Below are 24,571 nucleotides of genomic sequence, written 5' to 3' on the forward strand. Positions count from 1 at the left end.
GCAAAAGCATAAGGTAGGAGGGGTATAACTCCACACAATTCCCACCACCCAATCCCCATAACCCACCCCCTCCCATGGTAGCTTTCCCATTCTCTATCCCTCTGGGAGCATGGACCCAGGGTCGTTGAGGGTTGCAGAAGGTAGAAGGTCTGGCTTCTGTAATTGCTTCCCCGCTGAACATGGGCGTTGACTGGTCGGTCCATACCCCCAGTCTGCCTCTCTCTTTCCCTAGTAGGGTGTGTCTCTGGGGAAGCTGAGCTCCAGGACACATTGGTGGGGTCTTCAATCCAGGGAAGCCTAGCCAGCATCCTGGTGGCATCTGGAACCTGGTGATTGAAAAGAGAGTTAACATATGAAGCCAAACAATTTGTTGAGCAATCATGGATCCCAAACTTGGAATAGTGGAGAGGAAGTGTTAGGGAGGTACTCACTGCAAACTCTAGTGTAATCCTACTTTCAGGTATATATTTTGCAGTAGTTTATGGATACGTGTGCACATAAGCTCTCTCTCACAGAAACTGGTGTATATCTAGGTTATGGGACTTTGTTAGAAAGTGAACTACCTGAGATGAAATTAGAGTGTACTATTAAAGGAACGGTCTCACCCGAGTAATGATGCTGAAGGGTTGTCATTCCACACGTGAAGTCTCTGGATACAGTCTGAGGTGAAGCATATTGAGATGGCAATCGTTGCTTTGGTTAGGTTGTGATCGGCGGATGCAATATTATTTGGTTTGGATTGGGAGATGCATACGGGAAAGTGGGCCCTATCCAAGGGTGCCAGGACTGGGGGAAGTAGGGGCTCTATAGTGAAGATGTGAGGTTCCTGCTGTCTTAGGGTTCAAAAAGACAATCAATAGTTAATATTATTATCACATTATTTGTTAATTGGGTTAACTTTGAAAAGTCCCTTTGTTATTGTTTACTGTACAGTACCCAGTATCTTGTATATAGCTGTGCTATTGGAAGCTTCTAATCTACTTGGTCTAGGCTTTTGAGAGAGTCCGCATATCAAATACGTAGCCTATATATTAAAAAGATTCAGTTTGTGTTTTGAAAGTTTGCAAAACCATTATGCTATCTTACCATCCTGAAGGTGCTTTTTTTTTCTTCTTTTGCTACAATATAGATGGATTTAGAGGGCATCATGCTAGTGAAATAAGCAAGGAGGAAAAAGACAAGTCCTGGATGATCTCAACTCTAAGTGAAATCTAAGAAACAAACAAACAAAAAAAACCAAGGAAAAACAAAGGGTGAAATATTAATAAACTCAAAGTCTAGTTCAACAGTCTGGTATTACTAAATGAGCAAATTGGATGTTAAAAGAGGGTTAGGTGCCTGCAAGCCTATAATGAAGGGTGATGGCACTTTGGTGGTGGGTGAGGTTTTCTGATATGTTTTTTGGAGACATGTGAAATTGTACCTCTATAACAATAATACCCTTGTAAAATATTTTCTGTATAAAATTAATTTGATGATTAAGAAAATTATGTTTATATTATTTCATATAAGTTAAATCATTTCTTTAAATTTATTCTTAGTGCTGATATGTTGATTTTTTTGAATTGCCTTAGATAAGAACTCCTAGTACATGTGTGTTCATTTTGCATATGAAAGACTTTTAAAAGTAGGCTTGTCCTGTGGCAGAAACAGCTCACCTGGTAAAGCAATAGAATATTGTGTGCTGAGACCCTGTCATCACCATAAAAAAAAATGGTGAGAGGCTGTTTTAATAGAAGAACCAAATAGGGCAGGTCCATTTCTAGCCTTCTGAGAGTTCTCTAGACTGCTCTCCGCAGAGGTTGGAACAATTGATATTCCCACCAACAGTGTCTGAGGGTTCTTTTAACCCATTCCCCACTACCACCCTCTACAACCTCTCCATCTCTCCAACAATGTTAGTGTTATAATCATTTCTGATGTGTGACATTCTTACAGGAGTGAAATGATATTTCGTTGTTGTCTTTATTTGCATTTCTCTGACCATCAATGACACAGCATTTTTTTCATGTCTGTTAGCCTTATGGTTTTCCTTTGGTGAATATTCTGTTCATATCCTCTCCCCACTTTTGAATGTGATAATTTTTTGTTGTTGCTGCTAAGTTTGGTGAGCTCTTTGTATATTAAGTGAGATAAGCCAGATAGAGAAGGATGAATGTGGAATTATTCAACTAAGACAGAAATTGAGGAATGAGAATAGGAGAAACACAAAGTAGAAATTGGACTGAGTTTGGTGTATTGCACCAAATAAAGATCTCTGGGAGATGATGGGGGACATTTTCAGGTCTTGGTACATGATGGTGGAGGAGGACATAGGCTGGAGTGAGAGAGCTTTTCAGAAAACTGAGAAATTTTATACATGTACCAACAACTTTAGTTACTGTAAAAGCATTAATCCCTCCCCAATTAAACACACACACACACACACACACACACACACCAAATAACTTAACTTGGGTGTTTTAGCGGGGGAAGTTAGCCAACATTTATTAGTACACATTGCTCCCATGAAACAGCACATCCTGATTATGACTCACCCAAAGTGCCTCTCACTATCTTTTATTTCTTGATATTTTAGTTTTTTGTCTGGAAGGACTAGTTCAATTAAAAAAATGGCAGTAATGCTATTAAATTTATTGACTTTATTTATTTTTTAAACTATAACACTGATCAGCTCTGTCTTTTTATATTTTATTGCCCCCAGAGTTATTGCTGGGGCTCAGTGCCTGCACTACGAATCTGCTGCTCCTGGAGGCCATTTTTCTGCCATTTTATTGCCCTTGTTGTTGTCATTACTGTTATTGTTGCCATTGCTATTGTTGTTAGATAGGACAGAAAGAAATGGAGAGAGGAGGGGAAGACAGGGGGAGAGAAAGACACCTGCAGATCTGCTTTACTACCCAGGAAGTTACCCCCCTGCAGGTGGGGAGCCTGGGGCCCAAACCGGGATCCTTATGCCTGTCCTTGTGCATTGCCATGTGTGCTTCACCTGGTGCGCTACTGCTGGACCCCCACGACTAATTGATTGATTTTAACTCATGTTTAATTTCTATATGACAAAGTTGCCAATAATTCAATATAAGTTTTAGAGAAATTTATATACACAAATATCATCACTGTAGGTATGACATTTTAATTACCCACTAAGACTAATTGTGCCACTCTTCAGTTAACTTCTGTCGAAGTCAAATATTTCTAATGCCACAAGAAAGTGTTTTGTGAAGCATGCTGGGGTGGCACTTGTTGCATTGATTAGTTTGCGATCGGCAGATGCAATATTATTTGATATGAATTGAAAGAAGCATGTAGGAAAGTGCACCCCACCCTAAGGTTCCAGGACTGGGGGAAATATAGGCTCTATAGTGGAAATGTGAGGTTCCTGCTGTCTTAGGGTTCAAGAAGACAATGGATAGTTATTGTTATCATCACATTATTTGGTAATTGGGTTAACTCTGAAAAGTCCCTTTGTTACGGTTTGCTGTATAATAAATACCCAGCATCTTGTATATAGCGGTGCCACCAGTTGCTTCTGTTCTCCCTGGTCTAGGCTTTTGAGAGAGTCAACATATCAAATACTCAGCCTATGTATTCAAAAGACTCAGTCTGTGCTTTAAAAAGTTCTAGACATATGATCAATTTTCCCCCTCTCATATTAATTGAATAGTGTGGCATGTATGACTACACTTTAATAGGAGTGTACATAAACACCATTCCCACCACCAAAAGACTATGTCCCATCCCACCCACCCATCCCCACCCCCACCACCCCCACTCCCTGGGGCCCCAGGAAGCAGAATGTCCACCCTCCCCCTCACCACAGGGTTTTTACTTTGGTGCCCTACTCTCCATTTAATCAGATCCTGTTTTAGTTTCCCTTTCTGTTCTTTCTCCACTTCTGTTGATGAGTGGGATCATCCCATACTCATCTTTGTCTGTGAGGTTCACAATCTGCATAACTGTTTAACCAGATAACATTAGGGAAAAGTGACTTCCTTTTGTTTTAAGTATATAAGTTCTCTATTTTGAGCTGGGAACTTGTCATATAGTCAGTCATCTGTCATCCAGTTTGAAGAACTACAGAATAAGCACATTCAACCTCCCAGAATGTTGTTTCAAGAGTGGGCCCTGGGGCTATGTGAAATAGGAAGGGATTAGACAGCATAATGGTTATGCAAAGAGACTCTCATGCCTGAGGCTCTGAAGTCCCAGGTCCAATTTTCTGTACCACCAAAAGCCAGAGCTGTGCAGTGCCCTGGTATTTCTCTCTGCATCTCTCTCTCTCTCTGTCTCTCTCTCTCTGCATCCCTCTCAAAAATAAAACAAATAAAATACTTAAAAACTGTCTTAAAAAAAAAAAGAAAGTCTATTTTGGACTTTTTTTTTCTTTTAAAATTATTTCATTAGGAAAATGGTGATTTACTGGATAGTTGTTGTCATGTTGGCACAATCTTTCATCTTCTACGACATGTGTTCATGGTTCCTCCTTTCTTCTAGCGTTTGCCCTTCTTCCGTAGCCAGTCAACAGCATCAGGTTGAGCCTGATGTAAAGTTTCGAGACCTCCTTTGAATCTGGAGAGGTGGCAGTCGTTGACTATGTGGGTCATAGTCTGTCTGTAGCCGCAGGGGCAGTTCGGGTCGTCTCTGGCTCCCCAGCGGTGGAACTTAGAGGCTCACCGGCCATGGCCTGTTCGATAACGATTGAGGAGGTCCCAATCATAACGTGCTAGGTCAAAGCCGGGTTGACGCTTGCAGGGGTCTGTGATAAGGTGTTTGTTCTTTACCTCAGCTGACTGCCAACTCTGTTTCCAAGAGACTGGAACAGAGAAGTTCAGTGTAGGTGTAGGGGACCAGATTGGGTGACGAGACGTCAAGCGTTGGACAGGGTGGGCGAAGATAATCCGCGTATATTGGCAGGTCCGGTCGAGCGTAGACTTGGGAAATGAACTTAGATGATGCCGCATCCCGACAATTATCTGGCGGGGCGATGTTGCTAAGAACTGGCAGCCATGGAACCGGGGTGGAACAGATGGTTCCAGAAATTATCCTCATGGAGGAATGTAATTTGGAATCGACCAAGTGGACATGGGGGCTACAGAACCATACTGGGGCACAGTATTCTGCAGTGGAATAGCAGAATGCCAGAGATGATGATCATAGTGTGGAAGCGCTCGCGCCCCATGAGGAGCTGGCCAGTCTTGCAATGATGTTATTCCTCGCGCCCACCTTTGCTGCAGTTTTTATGAGATGTTTGTGAAATGACAGAGTGCGATCGAGAAATGTCATTGTGAAATGACAGAGTGCGATCGAGAGTAACGCCAAGTTCCTCCAAGATGAAGCAAAGGAAATGATTTTAGCACTTATAATAGTTAAACAGTACCTGTCCTTAACCACTCATCTGTCGCCTTCAAGTGTATTCTTAGTGTTTTCTATTCTCAAAACCTCTAGTTTCTTTAAAGGTGCTTTTTAAAGTTTTATTTATAAAATGGAAACCCTGACAAGACCATAGAATAAGAGGGGCACAGTTCCACACAGTTCTCACCACCAGAACTCCTTATCTCATCCCCTCCCCTGATAGCTTTCCTACTTTTTAACCCTCTGGGATTATGGATCTAGGATCATTATGGGGTGCAGAAGGTGGAAGGTTTTGGCTTCTGTAATTGCTTCCTCACTGAAAGTGGGCATTGGCAGGTCAATCCAGCCTATCTCTTTCTTTCCCTAGTGGGTCAGAGCTCCAAGACACATTGGTGTGGTTGTCTGCCCAGGGAAGTCAGGTTAGCATCATGGTAGCATCTGGAACCCTCCCCCGAGATTCCTAGGTTGAAAGCAGCTTCCTTGCAGAGCTCACACCGGGTGTTGTCTCCAAGCTGCCATCTTGGCTCCCTGGACTTCTTTAAACTGGAATTAAATGCTCATTTATGTTCTGACTTCTTCCCTTTATTGTGACATATTTTGTATGCTTTCATTTTGTTAAATCTAATAGTATTTTGTTATCCTACTAAATAAATATAAGATTATTTCGTTTTCAACTCTCTGTATAGGATTTTGGTTACTTTTCATTTGGGCTTGGTATGAATATAATTATTTAAAATTTTATTTTATTGTACCTATGCTTTCATCTAGTTTATGTATATAGTAGAAAAGTATATTTCATAGTTTAAATTTATAAGAAAATTGGATATGCCATTTTTCATTCTTAAAATGTTTGAGTTTCGATTTGTCTACATAGCATTCTTAATATTTGATAGTGTCTGTATTTTAATTTTAGTGAACAGGTTCTAGATATGAATCATTTATCTAGAAGTATTTATTCTGAATATTGGCTTGTACTCTTTTTCAAAGACTTATTGATTCATAAATTCACTAGAGAGCTCTGCTTTGGCACATGGTGGTGCCAGAGGAATGAAAACATCTGGGACTTTCAGGCATGAAGGCAAGTCTGCTGTGCTACCATTGCACACACTCCTGGACCAAGCTTGTATACTTAGTGTTTGTTTTTCCTTTTGTGTGTGTGTGTGTATGTTCTAAGAAAATTTGCCTAGCCCCAAGTCTTAAAGATATTCTTTTTTTCTTCTAGGAGATTTGTAGTTTTAGTTTTTATTAGTATAGTTAAACTGATGCTCCCTGAAATTTTTGTGTGTGGAGTGGAAAGAGATAGTTAATGTTTACCCTATTTATCCATTTGATCCAGTACCATTTATTGAAAACACTTTTCTTACTTATTCAGTACTATGGCATTTATCTTGGAAGCCAGAGAACTGAAGAAGAGATTAAAAATATTCACTTTGTTATATTAGGGCATCAGCACATGATACGGTCCTATATATACATATGTATATTCATATTTATAAAACCTCCCAATATAAGTTATGCTTTTAAAATTTATTTTATTATCTTTATTTATTGGATAGACTTAGCCAGAAATTAGAAGGGAAGGGGGTGATAGAAAAGGAGACAGACAAAGAGACACCTGCAGCACTTCTTCTCCACTCACAAAGCTTTACCCCTGCAGGTGGGGACTGGGGGCTCGAACCCTGGTCCTTTTGTATTGTAACATGTTCGATCAACCAGATGTGCCACCACCTGGTCCCCAAAACTCTCAGTAAATGTCTGTAGTTACTCTCTATATATATCTATACACACCCCTGTATGAGTATATATATCTCAAAATTACTAACCAGTGTTTTGTGACCTTGCTAAATTTTTTATTTAATATATTCCAGTTTCTTTAATAGTGAGACTAGTTTTAATAAGTGGAGTATTACATGTCTGCTTATTTTATCTGATTACTTGTTATCCTTTAAATGTCTTTAGGAGCTGTAGTGGCACTCCATATTTCAGTATTGACTTAGGTAAGTAAAACTTTCTGCTATATTTCTTGATTATTGTTAATAATATTTACCAATATTAACTTGTTTGAAAAATTAGATATTTTTATTGTTTTTCAAATTTCTGGATCATTAATTATCCTTTACTTCCTTTTACTTTTCAGGTGAATTTGCTATACTTTCTCGAGCTTTGTAGGGTAGAAGTTTAAGTATTATGTCTCACTTTTTCTTATAATGTAGTTTTTATGCTAAACATTTCATAGTAGCATTACAAACCTGATTTAAAATATTGATCAGAGTTCAATACTAAGTAATCTTTATTGAGAAATCCCCTCCTCTATTATTTTAATTAACAGATTTAGAAATATGTTGTTTGCTTTCCTAATATTGGGAGATTCCCTCTGTTAATTAACTTAATATAATTCGAAGAAGATGGTCTATAGACTTTTATTTGTTTTGGACTTGAGAACTGTCTGAATTCCTCAGCATATGTGACTATTACCAGCATGTTACAAAAGAATGTATAGCCTAGTTATAGGTTGAGTATACCATTGATGTTAGCTAGGTGTTCTGAGAATGCCACTACCTGATCCTAGTTAATTAATAGTTTTAAAACCCTCTGTACCACTATTATTGTTTGGCCTAGTTCAATAACTACTGGAAATTAAATGTTAAGATCTCATGGCATAAACTGATTTAAAAAAAAAAATTCATCCATTTCATAATGCATCCTGAAACTTTGTTTTAAAATGTCTTTACATTTAGGATTTTTAGAACCTACTGAATGATTGCCCATTTTATTTTGGTGGAACTTTTATCAGATTGTTTATTTTTCCCTCTCTCAATGCAAGGCCCCTCCCCAGGTTAATTTTAAGAATTTTTTTAATTTAGTTTTATTCTTAATTTATTTGAATATGATGTACCAGGATATGGGTTTTTTGTCTTGATTGGGAATTGTTAAACTTCTTTGACCTGTTATCGACTCTTTGGTTAAGAAGAAACTTTAGTTAGGTCAAGATGAAACTTTTATGAGCTCGATCTTTTAAAATATTTTTTCATGCTGTCCCACAGAATTTATATATTCTGTTTCCTTTACCTTTTACCCTCTACCCACCCTTGTTTGGGTTTAATTTCTGTAGACTCATCTTCATGTTTATCGATCTTTTCCTTCTATGTGTGCAGATAAGCCTGTTATATGAATTAATTTTTGATATACTTTTCATTATATACATCTCAGTTTGTATTTTTATAACTTAAATCTTATTTGAAAATGCTTGTTTTCATTCATCTTATTGACTAAAATGTTATGTAAACCATTTAGAAATTCTGTTTGATGTTTATGACATCTGGATAATCTCTGAAATGCTTTTACTGAGTATTTTTCTTCTGTTCAAAAATCAGATTTTTTCGCATATCTTGGAAGAGCCATAGAATACGTATTTTGTATTGTTATTTTGCATTAATATAGTTAGAATTTGACTGTTTTATAGGCATCCAATTTGCCATAAGGATAGTCAAAAACCACTGCCCCAAGTCTATATTCCAAGTAAAAAAATTAAACTATAATGGCTAGGCATTTGTTTGTATTTTGCTAATGGATTTAACACTACTTTTTATTCATTTATTATTATTATTTCTTTTTTAGGAATCCTAAAACCAAAATGTTAGAAGGAAAACAAAGCATGGCTCAACACATTGTGTTTCTCTGGATAGTTTTGGTCATGTATCTTCAGAATTCTGTACTAGCTGAAGATGGGGAAATAAGATCAAGTAAGAAACATCAGTCTTAGCCCATTGTTGTTGTTAACACTGTGGAAATCTAACTACAAGAATTCATGCACTGGTTTTAAGGGTCTTATTCTTGCTGTTTTTGACATGAAGTTTCCCAACATAAAGGAATTGTTGTCTTGTGTGTTAACTGAAAGGAAAAACTGTTTTCAGAGGAAATTTTTATAAAATTCTATGGGAATTGTTTGTTTTGTTAACTCATCAGTTTATAGAATAGAAAGTTTGTTATTAAGTTACTGTCCAGATCTTGATGAGATTCCATATATGAAGATAAAGACAACTTATACCTGAGAGGAAGGTTAACAGGATCCTACTATTTGGTTATATCATAGAAGTAATGAGATAGTTCAGGTAAAAGAGAACGCATGTAAGTCACTTAAGACAGAAGTTACTCAGTGGTGATGACTATCACCTGTAGGAAATCTGGCATTAAAGGATCGTTATGTTGATTTTAAGTTCTGCTATCTAGATCATCATTTACAGATATCATATTTAATTAAAAATGTCTATACCTATTCATATTTAAAACTTATATAAATAGAGACCTACTATAGACTGATTATCTGTGATTTCTTCTTTTTTTTAACCTCTAATGAATGAATCTAAGGTCTCATGGTTGCATGACAACACCACTGAGTGGTTTTTCCAGACCAATTTCATTTTAGATATAGAGAGAAGAAAAGAAGAAAGAGAAAGGGAGGCACACACATAGAGATATCACAGTATTGCGCCACCATTTATGGAGTTAACTTGGGACCATTCCATGTGGTGCTGGTACTTTAACTTAGCACGTTGCTCTTGTAAGGCATATGCTATTTATCTACTTAAGGTAAGTTATCTTCTAGCCCTGCTGGTTTCCATAAGAGCAACTTAGATAGTGTAACTATTTAATTCAATTTGATTTCAAATTCATTAAAATATTTTTTTTCTGTGTAACATTTTGCAGCTGAATCCACCCAAGCACTATAAGTAGATACTCCTTTCTGTATTTTAGTGTGCAAAACCCCCTACAAACAGCTTACCTGGTATCATATGCTAGCTTATAACTGTCACTCAAATTTACATTATGTTTTTGCTCTTCAATACACTACTTTTCTACGACACTGATGATTCAGTTTTCTAAAGGGGTAGCCCCTTAGTGTGGCATTTTTTTCCAGGGTTTATATACATTTACTTTAGTAACAATGCTCTTGGCTAATCTGCAGGTATGAAATGCATGCTTTATGACTCTGAGAAGTAGGAGGAAGGGCCAAGAATAATCCCTAAACAGTTTGTAACCACTGAATCAAATGGCACACAAACACTTGCAGGTCCAGACAACAGTGAGCCTCATAGATTTTTAGGAAGGGCAACACTGAAAAACTGTAAACACAAAGTTCCTGTACTTTTGTCTCTCCCACTAAGCCTCAATGAAAGCATAACCCTATAATCCCAGTTCAAGTTCCAAAAAAAAAAAAATAGAACTGTATTCTCTTGCATTAGAAAACCTACCTGTAGGCAGAATTGCATTTCTGCTGCCCCTGATCTGAACCCTGGCAGTGAGTACCATGGCAGAGATTGTTGGAATAATTTTCCTTCTGCATTTTACCCCCACCTGTCATATAACACCCTAGGAGTTAAATTTTTGAAACTGATTCATGCTTTGGCAATTTTTTTTTTGGTAACTTCTTGACTGATATACTCATCTACCTGACAATAATGTTTATTTTTGTTAGTGTGATGATTGAATAGAGATAGCAATAAAATGGAGACCTCTTCATGTGAGTCTTGTCATTCATTATTCCAGAATGTAAGTGAAGATAAAAATTAGAATGGGAAGGGAGAAGGAGGAAATAAAGGTCGAAAAAAAAAAGAATTAGAGAGACTTAATTCTAAGGAGATGCAATACCAGTATCGATTGTCATTAAACATTTTATTCCTCTAGTACATTCTTTTCAATCATTATCTTATTTGTAATATAATATACAGAGAATAAATTATTCTTATTGTTTTAAAGTGAGCAGTTGATGTCTAAAGTGAGAACATTACAACGAATAAAATCATTGGACTTAAATCTTGTTATCATTAACCGAATATGATTGCTAATCTTCCAACTCATCTTTTGAAAGTTGTGTTCCTTATGTTTGCTTTTGTGGACCACAGAGTTAGAGAGGAAGGCAAATGTATATATATTCTCTTAACCATTTCAAACTATTGTTAATCTCTACACAGATTTGTCTTGTAGTTTATCATCCCTGAGACATTGTATTTTCTGTTCCTTTTTTGTTGTTGTTGTTGTTGTTGTTGCCCTAGTTGTTGCAGCCTCGTTGTGGTTATTATTGCCATTGTTGACGTTGCTTTGTTGTTGGATAGGACAGAGAGAAATGGAGAGAGGAGGGGAAGACAGAGAGAGACGGGGAGAGAAAGACACCTGCAGACCTGCTTCACCGCCTGTGAAGCGACTCCCCTGCAGGTGGGGATCCTTACACCGGTTCCTGCACTTTGAGCCACATGCGCTTAACCCACTGCGCCACTGCCCGACCCCCTTCTGTTCCTTCTGATTAGAATGTCATACTGTTTTTCTTTCTTTTTTTTGTTTTGTTGTTGTTTTAACTTTTAACTTGATTAAACCTCTACTCTAAAATCTCTGCTAATCCTGGTCAGTTTTTCCCATAAGACGTCTCCTTACTTTCTAGTTTCTTTGTTGTTGTTGTTTTTGTTGTTCTTCCACACTTTATTTACCAGAAGCAACAAAGTTCTGAAGGTGACACAAAGATATTACAAGTGCCCTAGCCTGTCAATATACCATCTGTTCATTTCCAATAAATTGTTTTACAATGGAGCCCTAATTTGTATTATAATCAATTGTTACAGGATATTGCACATTCTCCTGAGGACAAACCAAGGTTTCCAAGATGCAAGATCATTTTATCTGAACAGTCTCCCCAACAAGTGAGGAGGGCTGCTTAAAGTATTCCAACTTGAAACAGTGCTTAGAAGATTAGCTCTGATTTTAAGCATTCACAATTTGTGAGGCATCTCTATTACACATTTGGTAGAATTAAAAGATGCACTTAATCTTATTAGTAATATATTAGTGCTGTTCCCCAGTAAGAAAGTTTTTCATTAGTTTAGCTCAAGAAAATAAAGAATTTGTACCAGAATTATAGTCAGATTATGTCCAATTCTCTAAGCAAAAGAAACAAAGTAACTGCTGAGGTTAGCAAAGTTGCAACAATTCTTCTCATATGCCTTGTACTGTTTTGTGAACTGCATTATTAGAGTAAGCTAAATATTCTTTTAAACATGTGCAAATGACCCTAAATAAATTTAAAATGGAAAGTTTTGATGTGAAATTAAATTCTTTTTTTTAAGAGAGACTCTCTTTCTTTTTTATATTTATTTTCCCTTTTTTGCCCTTGTTGTCTTTTTGTTGTTGTTGTAGTAGTTATTATTATTGTTATGATGTTGTTGTTGTTAGATAGGACAGAGAGAAATGGAGAGAGGAAGGGAAGACAGAGAGAGGGAGAGAAAGATAGACACCTGCAGACTTGCCTCACCACCTGTGAAGCGACTCCCCTGCAGGTGGGGAGCCAGGGGCTCAAACCGGGATCCTTACAGCGGTCCTTGCACTTTGCGCCACATATGCTTAACACACTGCATTGTTAGATAAGACAGAGAGAAATGGAGAGAGCAGGAGAAGACAGGGGGGAGAGAAGGACACCTGCAGACCTGTTTCACCGCTTGTGAAGTGACTCCCCTGCAGGTGGGGATCCAGGGGCTCAAATCAAGATCCTTAAACCAGTCCTTGTGCTTTGCGCTACGTGTGCTTAACCCGCTGCGCTACTGTCCGACTTCCTACTTTCTAGTTTCTACCTGCTCTTACATTTTTTGCAATGCTTTGTAGCTTCCCCCAAATAATCAGCCACTAGTTTTTAGATCCTAAAGTTTAAAACATATCTATATTTCAAGCCAGTACTTAGCACATTAGGCACAGAATGCAGTCTTTAGGTACTGAACAATTGAAATATCAGTAAGATATTTCACACTATAGAAACACACTATAGAAGAGTGTCAAGGTTTTTCTTCCTTTATTCCCTTCCAGTAATTAGAAATTGTCCAGGTATAACTTGCACTAGATTGTCTCTTTTCCCTCCAAGGACTCTCAAACTGTGTTGAAAACACCTCTTTCCTGGAATTATAAAACAAGGGTTTTAGAATAATAAAGAAATGGCTTTAGGGGCTGGGTGGTGGTGCACCTGGCTGAGCCTACATGTTACAGTGAGCAAGGACTTGGGTTTGAACCCCTAGTCCCCACCTGCTGGGGGAAAGCTTCATGAGTCATAAAGCAGGGCTTCAAGTGTCTCTCTGTCTCTATTCCTCTTCATCTCCCCCTTCACTCTTGATGTCTGGCTGTCATTATCCAGTAAATAAATATAGATAATAAAAAATTAAAAAAAGAAATGGCTTTATACTGTGAACATAGGTGCATTTATCCTAAGCTAGTATTTTGACTAGATTGTTGGTTGAAAATGAGAGATCAGAATGTTTGAAAATCATCTTGAGGGGGTGGAGTCAAGATGATGACTTGGAGGCAGCTGCTGGGGTGAGCTCCAACAACAACTGCTGGAAAGGGTAGGATACCTGGCCCTCAGCAGGACGGTGACTAAGAGGTCCTAAGTGTGATACCAAGGAGGTGACCATAGCTCAATTTGGGTTAAAAAACAGAGAAAAAAAGAAAGGAAATTTTTTCTTATTTCTGAAGTGCACCCGTCTCCCCCACTCTGTAGCCAGACCCCAGGGGCTGGAGAGCTGCTACTGGCAGGCTCCCTGCTGAGGTTTTTCTTTACCAAGATTCCAGGCTCACCAGGGGTGTGATTCTTTTTTTTTTTTTTTTTTTTAACAATTGACTGTCTTTGCTCAGGCTGTCTGAGCCAATCAGGAGATGTCCAAGCTTCAGACTGACTGTTAAGAGTTTTTTACTCTGTTCTATTTTACTATTACTAATATATATATATACATGTCCCTTCCCCCCCTCCTTCAGGTTGACCAAAATTAACTATTAGTGTATTTTCCTTTGCTAGGTGACTGGGTGTCCTATCCATTGTGAGAGGAACTTGTTTCACTCTACCTGCCTCCTTTATCCACTCTTGCCACCATTCTCCCTCCTCCTAGCTAATTAAAAAAAAAAAAAAAAACTCTTTCCTTTCACTGCTCTTTTTTTTCTTTTCTTTCATTTTTTTTCTCATTCTTGTCTTCTCTTCTTTATTCCTCCTTCTTCTGCTTTCTGAATTCACTGATACTCATTTGTGAATTATTTTGGGGAAGAAATCTGACTCAGAGTCGACTCTGTGTGTGTGTGTCTCTTCTCTACTTCCCTTTCTCCTCTTGCTACCCCTAAAACTTACAGTGGACTATAGATTTGCATAATTGTCTATTCTTGCTATCCTTTTTTTCCTTACTCTTTCTTTTTCATTTGAATTTGGTTGCTATTTTTTTTTTTGACTGAAGGCATTGTTTGGATAACTGGTATTGGCTAAACTCATTCAATCCTTGCTTCAGTTACTATTGTAATTTCCGAGGTTGGTGACTGCATTTGTCATAAAGGTATTTAGAATAGTGTGGCTTGTACTCAAAACACAACAACTGAAGAATAACAGAACATAAAAATAAAAAAAACACATCAATAAAAAAGATGGTTAAGCCAAGAGCAAACAAAACTGCTACTACAATGAATGAAGACAGGAGCCCAGAAAAACTATAAATTAGTCAGAAGTAACCATAGATAAGAAAAGTATGTAAGCAATAGTAAGCCTAATAATCACAGAAACGAAGACAGCTATGGAGGAAAGGGCTAGCAGAATTAGGGAAACAACAGATGAGACCCTCAAGGAAAATACTACCTACCTTGAGGTAATTAGAGAACTGAAAGCTGAAATAGCTGAACTGAAGAAAGAACTGAGGGAAGGGAAAGCAGACTAATAGAAGCAGAAAACAGCGAGATAGAAGATGAGCTAGAGAAAATTAAGAAAGAGGTTAAAGAGCTCAAAAAGAGATTGAGAGACACTGAAAACAACAACAGAGACATATGGGATGATCTCAAAAGAAGTAACATTCATATAATTGGCCTGCCAGAGGAAGAAAGAGAGGAAGGGGAGGTAAATATGCTGAGGAAATTATAGAAGAAAACTTTCCAGACCTGAACAACAGAAAAGACATTAAGATTCAAGAGGCCCAGAGAGTTCCAAACAGAATCAACCCAGACCTGAAGACACCAAGACACATCATATTTACAGTGAAAAGAAGTAAGGATAAAGAAAGGATCCTAAAGGCTGCAAGGGAAAAAAAGTCGCATACAGGGGAAAACCCATAAGACTATCAGTAGACTTGTCCACTCAAACTCTAAAAGCCAGAAGAGAATGGCAAGATATCTATTGAGCCCTGAATGAAAAAGGGTTTCAACCAAGGATAATATAACCTACTAGACTTTCATTCAAACTAGATGGAGGGATCAAAACATTCTTAGATAGAAAACAGTTAAAGGAGGCAACCATCACCAAGCCTGCCCTGAAAGAGGTTCTAAAAGACCTCTTATAAAAAAGTACATCCCTATAATACTTGCAATATATCAGAGCAAATTAAAAATTTTTGAATAATGGCACTACAATACATTAAATCCATAATATCATTAAATGTCAATGGTTTAAACTCACCATCAAAAGGCACAGAGTGGGAGGATGGATCAGAAAACATAACCAAACCATATGCTGCTTGCAAGAATCCCATCTGACCGAACAAGATAAACACAGACTTAAAGTGAAAGGATGGAAAACTATCATACAGGCTAATGGACCACAAAAAAAGGGCAGCAACAGCCATTTTCATCTCTGACACAATAGATTTTTAATTAAATAAAATAATAAAAGATAAGCAAGGCTATTACATAATGACTAGAGGATCAATCAGCCAAGAAGACTTAACAAATATTAACATCTATGCACCCAATGAGGGACCATCTAAATACATCAAGCTGAAAGAACTGTAAAAATACATCAATAGTAATACAATAATAGTGGGAGACTTTAACACCCCACTCTCATACTTAGACAGATCAAAGCAGAGAATCAACAAAGAAACAAGAGAATTAAATCAAGAGATGAACAGACTAGAACTCCTGGACATTTTCAGTGTTCTTCACCCCAAAAAACTGGAATACGTATTCTTTTCAAATTCACACAACACATCCTCAAGGATAGATCACATGTTAGGCCACAAACACAGCATCAACAAATTCAAGTGCATTGAAATCATACCAAGTATCTTCTCAGACCTTATTGGAGTAAAGCTAATACATAACAACAAACAGAAAATTATTAAAAGACACAGAATTGGAAATTAAACAACATACTTCTTAAGAACCACTGGGTCAGAAAGACACTCAAGCAAGAAATTCAAATGTTCCTGGAAACAAATGAAAATGAAGACACAAGCTATCAAAATATTTGGGACACAGCTAAAGTAATATTGAGAGGGAAACTCATAGCCATACAATCACATAGTAAACAACAAGCAACAGCTCAAATAAACGACCTTACTGCACACCTTAAGGACTTAAAGGAAGAGGAATGAAGGAACCCTAAAGCAACCAGAAGGACAGAAATCACTAAAATTAGAGTAGAAATAACACCGAAAATAAGAGAACCATACAAAAGATCAGTTAAGCCAAATGTTGGTTCTTTGAAAAATTATACAAGATTGACAAACCCGTAGCCAGACTCACTAAAAAAAAAAAAAAAAAAAAAAAAAGGAGAACACTCAAATCGTAAATGATAAAGGAGATATCACATCTGGCACCACATATATCCAGAAAATCATGCAAAAGTTCTATGAAAAACTATACGCCACCAACCTAGAATATCTGGAAGAAATAGAAAATCATCTTGATTTTACAGAAAATTATTACTTTGATGATATTGTTTCATTTAATGTTTATCAACTCTACCATAAGTATGGATTTTTTTACCTAGATATTTCTGAATTTGGCAGATAGTTTGTTTTTATTATCTTTCCTCCACTCATTGGTTGTATGTTTTTTGTAAAGATTTCAGGCTAGCATTTAAACAGAATTTATGATAATTAAAAATAATTATTGGTGTCTAATATAAAATCATATACTAAACTTAATTTTTGTGTTTTCATTGGGGAAATATATGAAATATTTTTATAAAGTAATGTTTGCAACAGTAAAAATCTAGATGCTTGGGGGTGGTGGCACACCTAGTTGAGTGCACATAGTAAAAAAATCTAGATGCCATATTTATGTGCTGCTTGTATTTTTTATTCAACATTTAAAATTCAATCATTAGTCATTAAAACACCAATTAAATTCTTTATTTGTTATTAATAGCTTGTCATAATATTATAAAATTACAATTTATAGTTCCATACCACTTTAGTTCTGTATCCTCACTCTCCCAAAGTTAACCACTGTAGTTCTATAAGTCTTACCTGTAGTTTGCTTGCTTCTGTTTTGTTTGGATTTCTTTTCACTTTTTTTTTTTTCTTGGAAATTTCATGTCAGTCTGTTCTCTAGATTCCACATGAGTGAAACCATATGTTAGTTAGTTGTCTTTCATCTCTTTACTTATTTCACTAAACATAATCACATCCATTTTGTCCCAAAGGACATATCATCTATTTTTTTTCAATGCAGAGTAGTATTCTTTTTTTTTCTTTTTTATTTAATAAAGGATTAATTAACAAAACCATGGGGTAGGAGGGGTACAACTCCACACAATTCCCACCACCCAATCTCCATATCCCACCCCCTCCCCTGATAGCTTTCCCATTCTCTATCCCTCTGGGAGCATGGAGCCAGGGTCCCTGTGGGTTGCAGAAGGTGGAAGGTCTGGCTTCTGTAATTGCTTCCCTGCTGAACATGGACATTGACTGGTCGGTCCATACTCCCAGTCTGCCTCTCTCTTTCCCTAGTAGGGTGGGTCTCTGGGGAAGCGGAGCTCCAGGACATATTGGTGGGGTCTTCAGTCCAGGGAAGCCTGGCCAGCATCCTGAGGACATCTGGAACCTGATGACATCTGGTGACTGAAAAGAGAGTTAACATACAAAGCCAAACAAATTGTTGAGCAATCATGGACCCAAAGCTTGGAATAGTGGAGAGGAAGTGTTAGGGGGGTACTCACTGCAAACTCTAGTGTACTTCTGCTTTCAGGTATATATTTTGCAGTAGTTTACAGATACGTGTGAACATATGCTCTCTCTCACAGAAACTGGTGTATATCTAGGTTTTGGGACTTTGTTAGAAAGTGAACCACCTGGGATGGAATTAGAGAATACTATGAAAGGAAAGGTCTCACCCGAGTAATGAAGCTGAAGGGTTGTCATTCCACACATGAAGTCTCTGGACACAGTCTGAAGTGAAGCATGTTGAGGTGGCAATCGTTGCGTTGATTAGGTTGTGATCGGCAGGTGCAATATTATTTGATATGGATTGGAAGAGGCATACGGGAAAGTGGCCCCTATCCAAGGGTTCCAGGACTGGGGGAAGTAGAGGCTCTATAGTGGAGATGTGAGGTTCCTGCTGTCTTAGGGTTCAAAAAGACAATGGATAGTTAATGTTATCATCACATTATTTGGTAATTGGGTTAACTTTGAAAAGTCCTTTTGTTAGGTTTTGCTGTACAGTACCCAGTATCTTGTTTATAGCTGTGCTATTGGTTGCTTCTGATCTACTTTGTCTAGGCTTTTGAGACAGTCTGCATATCAATTACACAGCCTATATATTAAAAAGATTCAGTTTGTGTTTTGAAAAACTTCGAGACATAGCAGAGTAGTATTCTATGGAATACATATCCCATAACTTCTTTAGTCAGTCATCTGATGGGCATCTAGGCTGCTTTCAATGTTTGGCTATTGGGAATAATGTAGCTATGAAGATATGATGCATATGTCCCTTTGAATTAGTGTTTGAATATCCACTGGATAAATGCCTATGAGTAGTATTGTTGGATCATATAGTACTTCCATTTTTATTTGTTTAAGGACTCTTCATACATTTCCAAAGGGACTGTACCAGTTTGCATCTCTACCAGCAGTCAAATGGAATTCCCTTTTCTCCATTACCTCTCCAACGCTAAGACATCAAATTTCAGTATCAACAAAAATAGTAGTTCTCAGTTGTAAAGAATTTCTTGAGCTAAGCAGACTGACCTGTTAATTTTAAAATGCTGTTAAGAAATGTTTGTAGTTGATTTTTAATTTCAGCTTTATGGAGTTGTAATTGACGTGCAATATAATTCAAGTATACATCATGTGCATTTGACATATGCATATATTGTGAATAAATCTCCCCAAATTGTGTTTAACCCCCTCACACTTCTTTTTTTCTTTTTTGTGTATTTAGTGTGCTCTGATTATTTTCTGTTTTTTACTTAGGTTGCCGTACTGCTCCAACAGATTTAGTTTTCATCTTGGATGGCTCTTACAGTGTTGGCCCAGAAAACTTCGAAATAGTAAAAAAGTGGCTTGTCAATATCACAAAAAACTTTGACATTGGACCAAAGTTTATTCAAGTGGGAGTGGTCCAATACAGTGACTACCCTATACTGGAGATTCCTCTTGGCAGCCACAATTCAGGAGACAATTTGGTGGCAGCAATGGAGTCTATACAATACTTAGGAGGAAACACAAGAACTGGGAAGGCCATCCAGTTTGCACTTGACTACCTTTTTGCCAAGTCTTCCAGATTTCTGACTAAGATAGCAGTAGTACTTACAGATGGTAAATCCCAAGATGAAGTGAAGGATGCAGCAGAAGCAGCGAGAGATAGTAAAATAACATTATTTGCTATTGGTGTTGGTTCAGAAACAGAAGATGCAGAACTTAGAGCCATTGCCAACAAGCCTTCATCTACCTATGTGTTTTATGTGGAAGACTATATTGCAATATCCAAAATAAGGGAAGTGATGAAGCAGAAACTTTGTGAAGGTAAACCTTAATTTAAATTGTACACAATTATCGGTATTTATATTTGTGGTAAAACCTATTCATTTTCACTAATGCAGATAGTTACATTTAGTTCCAAGTTATTTATAGTGTTAGAATAAAGTAAAAGTTTAGTTTTTTAGAAACAATACATTTTTTATAATATCTAGAGTTGAGAAATAGTATCTTCTTATTTTTACAGTTATGATTGTGGAAATGTTGAAAATTAAAAAAAATAGAAGAAATATATGTAAACCGCAAATGATCTGTTTGTCAGTTTTTCCCTCTTTTCATTTCAGTCTTTTTCTTTAAGTGTTCATGAAAGTCTATGACCTGGATAAATTAGGAAAATACTCTACATAATTTTATACTATATCATTGTCTGTATAATTTTCATATTTTGTCAGTATCATAGCAGAGAACTTCATACAATACTTCATTTACTATCTTCACTTTTTTTTTTGCTCAGTGGATTTCTAATTTTTTCCCCATATAAATACTAGTGAATATTCTTTTGCATAATTCTGAAAGGGAGTCTCATTTCTACAGAAGCAAATGTTTCTTCAGAAGCAAATTTTCTATTTCTTCATTATTTATGCTTGGTTGTGTGTTTTAAGAATTCATCCATTTCTTTTAGGTTATTCAGTTTGTTGGTATGCAATTACTGCATTCATTTAGGGTCCTTTGCATTGCTCTCATGTAAAATGTAATGTGTTTTTGAGGCCCGGGCAGTAGTATACCTAGTTGAGTGCACATATGATCTTGTTCAAGAATTCATGTTTGAGCCCCCACTCCCCAGCTGTAGCGACAAAACTACTGCAGCAATGAGACAAATATATTGCTGTTGTGTCCTTGCTTCTATTCTGTTGTTGATCATCTTGCTCATAGTTTGTATTCTTGTACTTTTATTTTTCCTTCTTGTGGGATTTTTTTTTTTTGGCCACTGGGGTTATTGCTAGTGCCAGCACTATGCATCCACTATTCCTGTCGACCACCCACTCTCCTTTTTTTATTCTTATTCTTTCTTTCTATTTTTATTAGATAGAACAGAAAGGAATTGAGAAAAAAGGAGGAAAAGAATAAGAGGAGAAAAATACCTGCTAACTTGTTTCACCACTTGTGAAACAGCCCCCCGCAGGTGGGGAGCAAGGGCTCCAACCTTGGTCCTTACACTCGGTAATATGTGCACTTGGGACTCCTTTTAATATTTCCCATGTGATAGGTCTGGTGAACAGATTCCTTTAGTTCCTCTCTGTTTAAGAACGCTATTATTTCTTCCTAATATTTGAAGGATAACTTTTTGCAGGATATAGGATTTGTGGCTGGCAATTCTTATCTTTTAGTACTTTAAATATTACTGATCCACTGTTAAAAATAAAGGAAGTGTTCTGTGCTCCTTGCAAAGGTATTCCTATTCTGAAGACTGCACATACTGGGATAAATCATAATTATAACTTTGTCATAATTTTGTGTAGAAAGCTATTTACGAACTCTTTTTCTCCCCAATGTAATCCCTTAAACTACTTAAGTTTTATTTAGAGTGTTCTACTTACCTTTTGTAGCTACTATGGGTATTACTATATCTAAATCCTGAGTCTCTCTTCACATTTGCTTTTCTTGGTACGTAAAATTACTATCTTCCAATTCCAATTATATTACTTACAACTTATACTCCCCTCTGTGGATGTAGCTGTATCTATATTTACAAATTATGAGAATCCAGAGGCACATAAAAGTTTAAGAGAGTCTTTTTCCTAAGATACAGTTCAATATTTTTAAGATGATGAGTACTTAATTTTGGATGTGTACTAGCACAAAACTCATAGTTTCACATTAAGTAACAATTTCTGTTTGCCTTATTCTTACATCTCTCTCTTTATTAGTTAATTTCATGTTTACTGAAAGAAGGATGTAACTGAGGCCATTTTAAAAATCAATACCTTAAAACATAAAGAAAAATGTCTTCCCTTTTAGTAATACATCTAATTTTGTTTATATCAAACTTTAATCCAAAAAAATCTATTGTTCAATTTATGACTATATAATTGGGCTAGTAAAGTCAATCACATGTTTTTTATCTTATCATAAATATGTTACCTTAAAGTTAGATGTGCATGATTATCTGAAAGTATATTTAGTAGAATTTGATTTTAGTTTATTCTGACTCCTGCTTTCTGAAATATAGAAGTCATGCTCAATGTGTGCATTTTATTAGAATCTTTGAAGAGTCTGAAAATATCATACTATGTCTATATAATATAAACATTTAATAACACTTTAATTATACCATATTTCCCATATATTAAAAAAGTTTCCAAGAGATATACAAACTTGTAATATTTTTATAATTTATGTAGATAAATAACACAACCCATAATGACTCTTAAGAAAATAATACTCATTTATAAATATGATATATGTATATATGATCATAGCTGAGATAATTGGCTACTTGAAAAACTTTCATGAAATAAGAGACTATTAAATTTATTCCAGAGTGATAGAACCAATGAAATTAAATTGCAGATTTATAAACTACTGGAACTAAAAAGAAAAATTTAAGAGCAATAGATATCCTTTATCCCCTTGGTTTTTGGGAAGGCAAGAAAGGGATCAAAACAGTTCACCTCTTAATTTCAAATCAAATAACTTACCAATAAAGTAAACTATCTTATTCTATAATTAAACAACACTTTATCTGATTGTTCCAATATCCTTCTACTACCCAGGCACTATATTGTCTAATATTTGAAATAATGTTTTATAACTTTCATGGCAGTGTTGTCCTTCAAGCAGTTTGTTAGCAAACGAGCCTATATACTTTTGTTTTACTACTATTTCATTCTAGAAGGAGACAACTGAGATTTCACTTTCACATGCCAAAAAAAGCCTCATGTTCTTTTTTTAAATGTATAGAAACTTATATAAGTATCTATACATTTATACACATTTTGTACTTGAATTATAATATACATTTCTTACTTAATTGTTCTTTTCTTGTTAGAGTAACCTATGATCAATTTTCACTGCTTTTGCTTCTGTTTTATAGAATCTGTCTGTCCAACACGGATACCAGTCGCAGCTCGTGATGAAAAGGGTTTCGATATTCTTTTAGGCTTGGGTATAAAGAAAAAGGTTAAGAAAAGAATTCAGCTTTCACCAACAAAGATAAAAGGATATGAAGTAACATCAAAAGTTGATTTATCAGAATTCACAAGGTAAACATCATATATTGATACAGATATTTTTGGAGGCTTTCTGATGTCTTGAAAATTCTCTAAGATTATGTTTATTTTTCTTTTTTAGCAATGTTTTCCCAGAAGGTCTTCCTCCATCATATGTATTTGTCTCTACTCAGAGATTTAAAGTAAAAAAAATATGGGACCTATGGAGAATTTTAACCATTGATGGAAGGCCACAAATAGCAGTTACCTTAAATGGTGTGGACAAAACCTTACTATTTACAACAACCAGTATTATTAATGGCTCACAGGTGGTCGCTTTTGCCAATCCTCAAGTTAAGGTATAAATGCTGGAGTATGGTTTTGGTACTCAAGGGGAAAAACCATAAGGTGTGTGTATATATTGAATGAAGAGACCTGTAATCTTGACATTACATAAAGACAATGACTTCATTTTGTTTGTTTGTTTTACTACATGAAAGTATCAAAAAGACGGCAGTTGTTTCTTAATTCCTATGAGATTAAGATGTGGGTAAAACTAAGGCATTTGAGTATCTGCTATTAGGAGGTTGGCAGATCTAATTTTAACAACTAAAAAAAGAAGTGACTATTCTCTCAATTTATAAGCAAACAAAAAATGGAGTTACAAAGTAACTCAGCTAGGTAGTAGTGATATCAGATATTAAATTTAAGTCTTATTTTAAAGTACATACTAGTCTTTTTTTTTTTTTACATAAACACCATTCCCACCACCAAAAGACTGTGTCCCAACCCAACCACCCCCCCACCCACCCCTGCCATGCCGGGAAGCCCAATGGCCACCCTCCCTTTCACCACAGGGTTTTTACTTTGGTGCCCTGCTCTCGATTTAATCAGATTCTGCTTTTAGTTTCCCTTTCTGTTCTTCTTTCTCAACTTCTGTTGATGAGTGGGATTATCTCATACTCATCTTTGTCTTTCTGATTTAGTTCACTTAACATAATTCCTTCTACCTCCATCCAAGATGGGTCAGATAAAATGGGTTCATTTTTCTTCATAGCTGCATAATATTCCATTGTATACCACAGCTTTCTCAGCCACTCATCTGTTGTTGGGCACCTGGGTTCCTTCCAGGTTTTAGCTATTATGAATTATGTGCTGTTATAAACATAGGTGTATTTGTTGTGTGTTATGGAATCCTTTTACTTCCTTCCTTTTTCTTTCCTCCTTCCTTCTTTCCTTCCTTCCTTCCTTCCTTCCTTCCTTCCTTTTTTCTTTTTCCTTCCTTCCTTCCTTCTTCCTTTCTTCCTTTTTTTT

At 36.4% G+C, this 24,571-nt stretch overlaps 1 protein-coding gene across 1 annotated transcript in view; it reads left to right on the plus strand.

The window, feature by feature from the left end:
• COL21A1 (collagen type XXI alpha 1 chain) overlaps nt 1–24,571 on the plus strand; it is a 185,797-nt gene that overhangs the window by 63,140 nt on the left and 98,086 nt on the right. Inside the window, exons 2-6 of the mRNA XM_060190825.1 lie at nt 7,312–7,349; nt 8,971–9,095; nt 19,545–20,096; nt 23,143–23,311; nt 23,400–23,616. Of these exons, the coding sequence (XP_060046808.1) occupies nt 8,987–9,095; nt 19,545–20,096; nt 23,143–23,311; nt 23,400–23,616 (1,047 nt within the window). The 5' untranslated portion in view covers nt 7,312–7,349; nt 8,971–8,986. The remainder of the gene's footprint in view (nt 1–7,311; nt 7,350–8,970; nt 9,096–19,544; nt 20,097–23,142; nt 23,312–23,399; nt 23,617–24,571) is intronic.

The sequence above is a fragment of the Erinaceus europaeus genome, chromosome 4 (genome assembly GCF_950295315.1).
Source record: "Erinaceus europaeus chromosome 4, mEriEur2.1, whole genome shotgun sequence".
Taxonomy (NCBI): Eukaryota; Metazoa; Chordata; class Mammalia; order Eulipotyphla; family Erinaceidae; genus Erinaceus; species Erinaceus europaeus.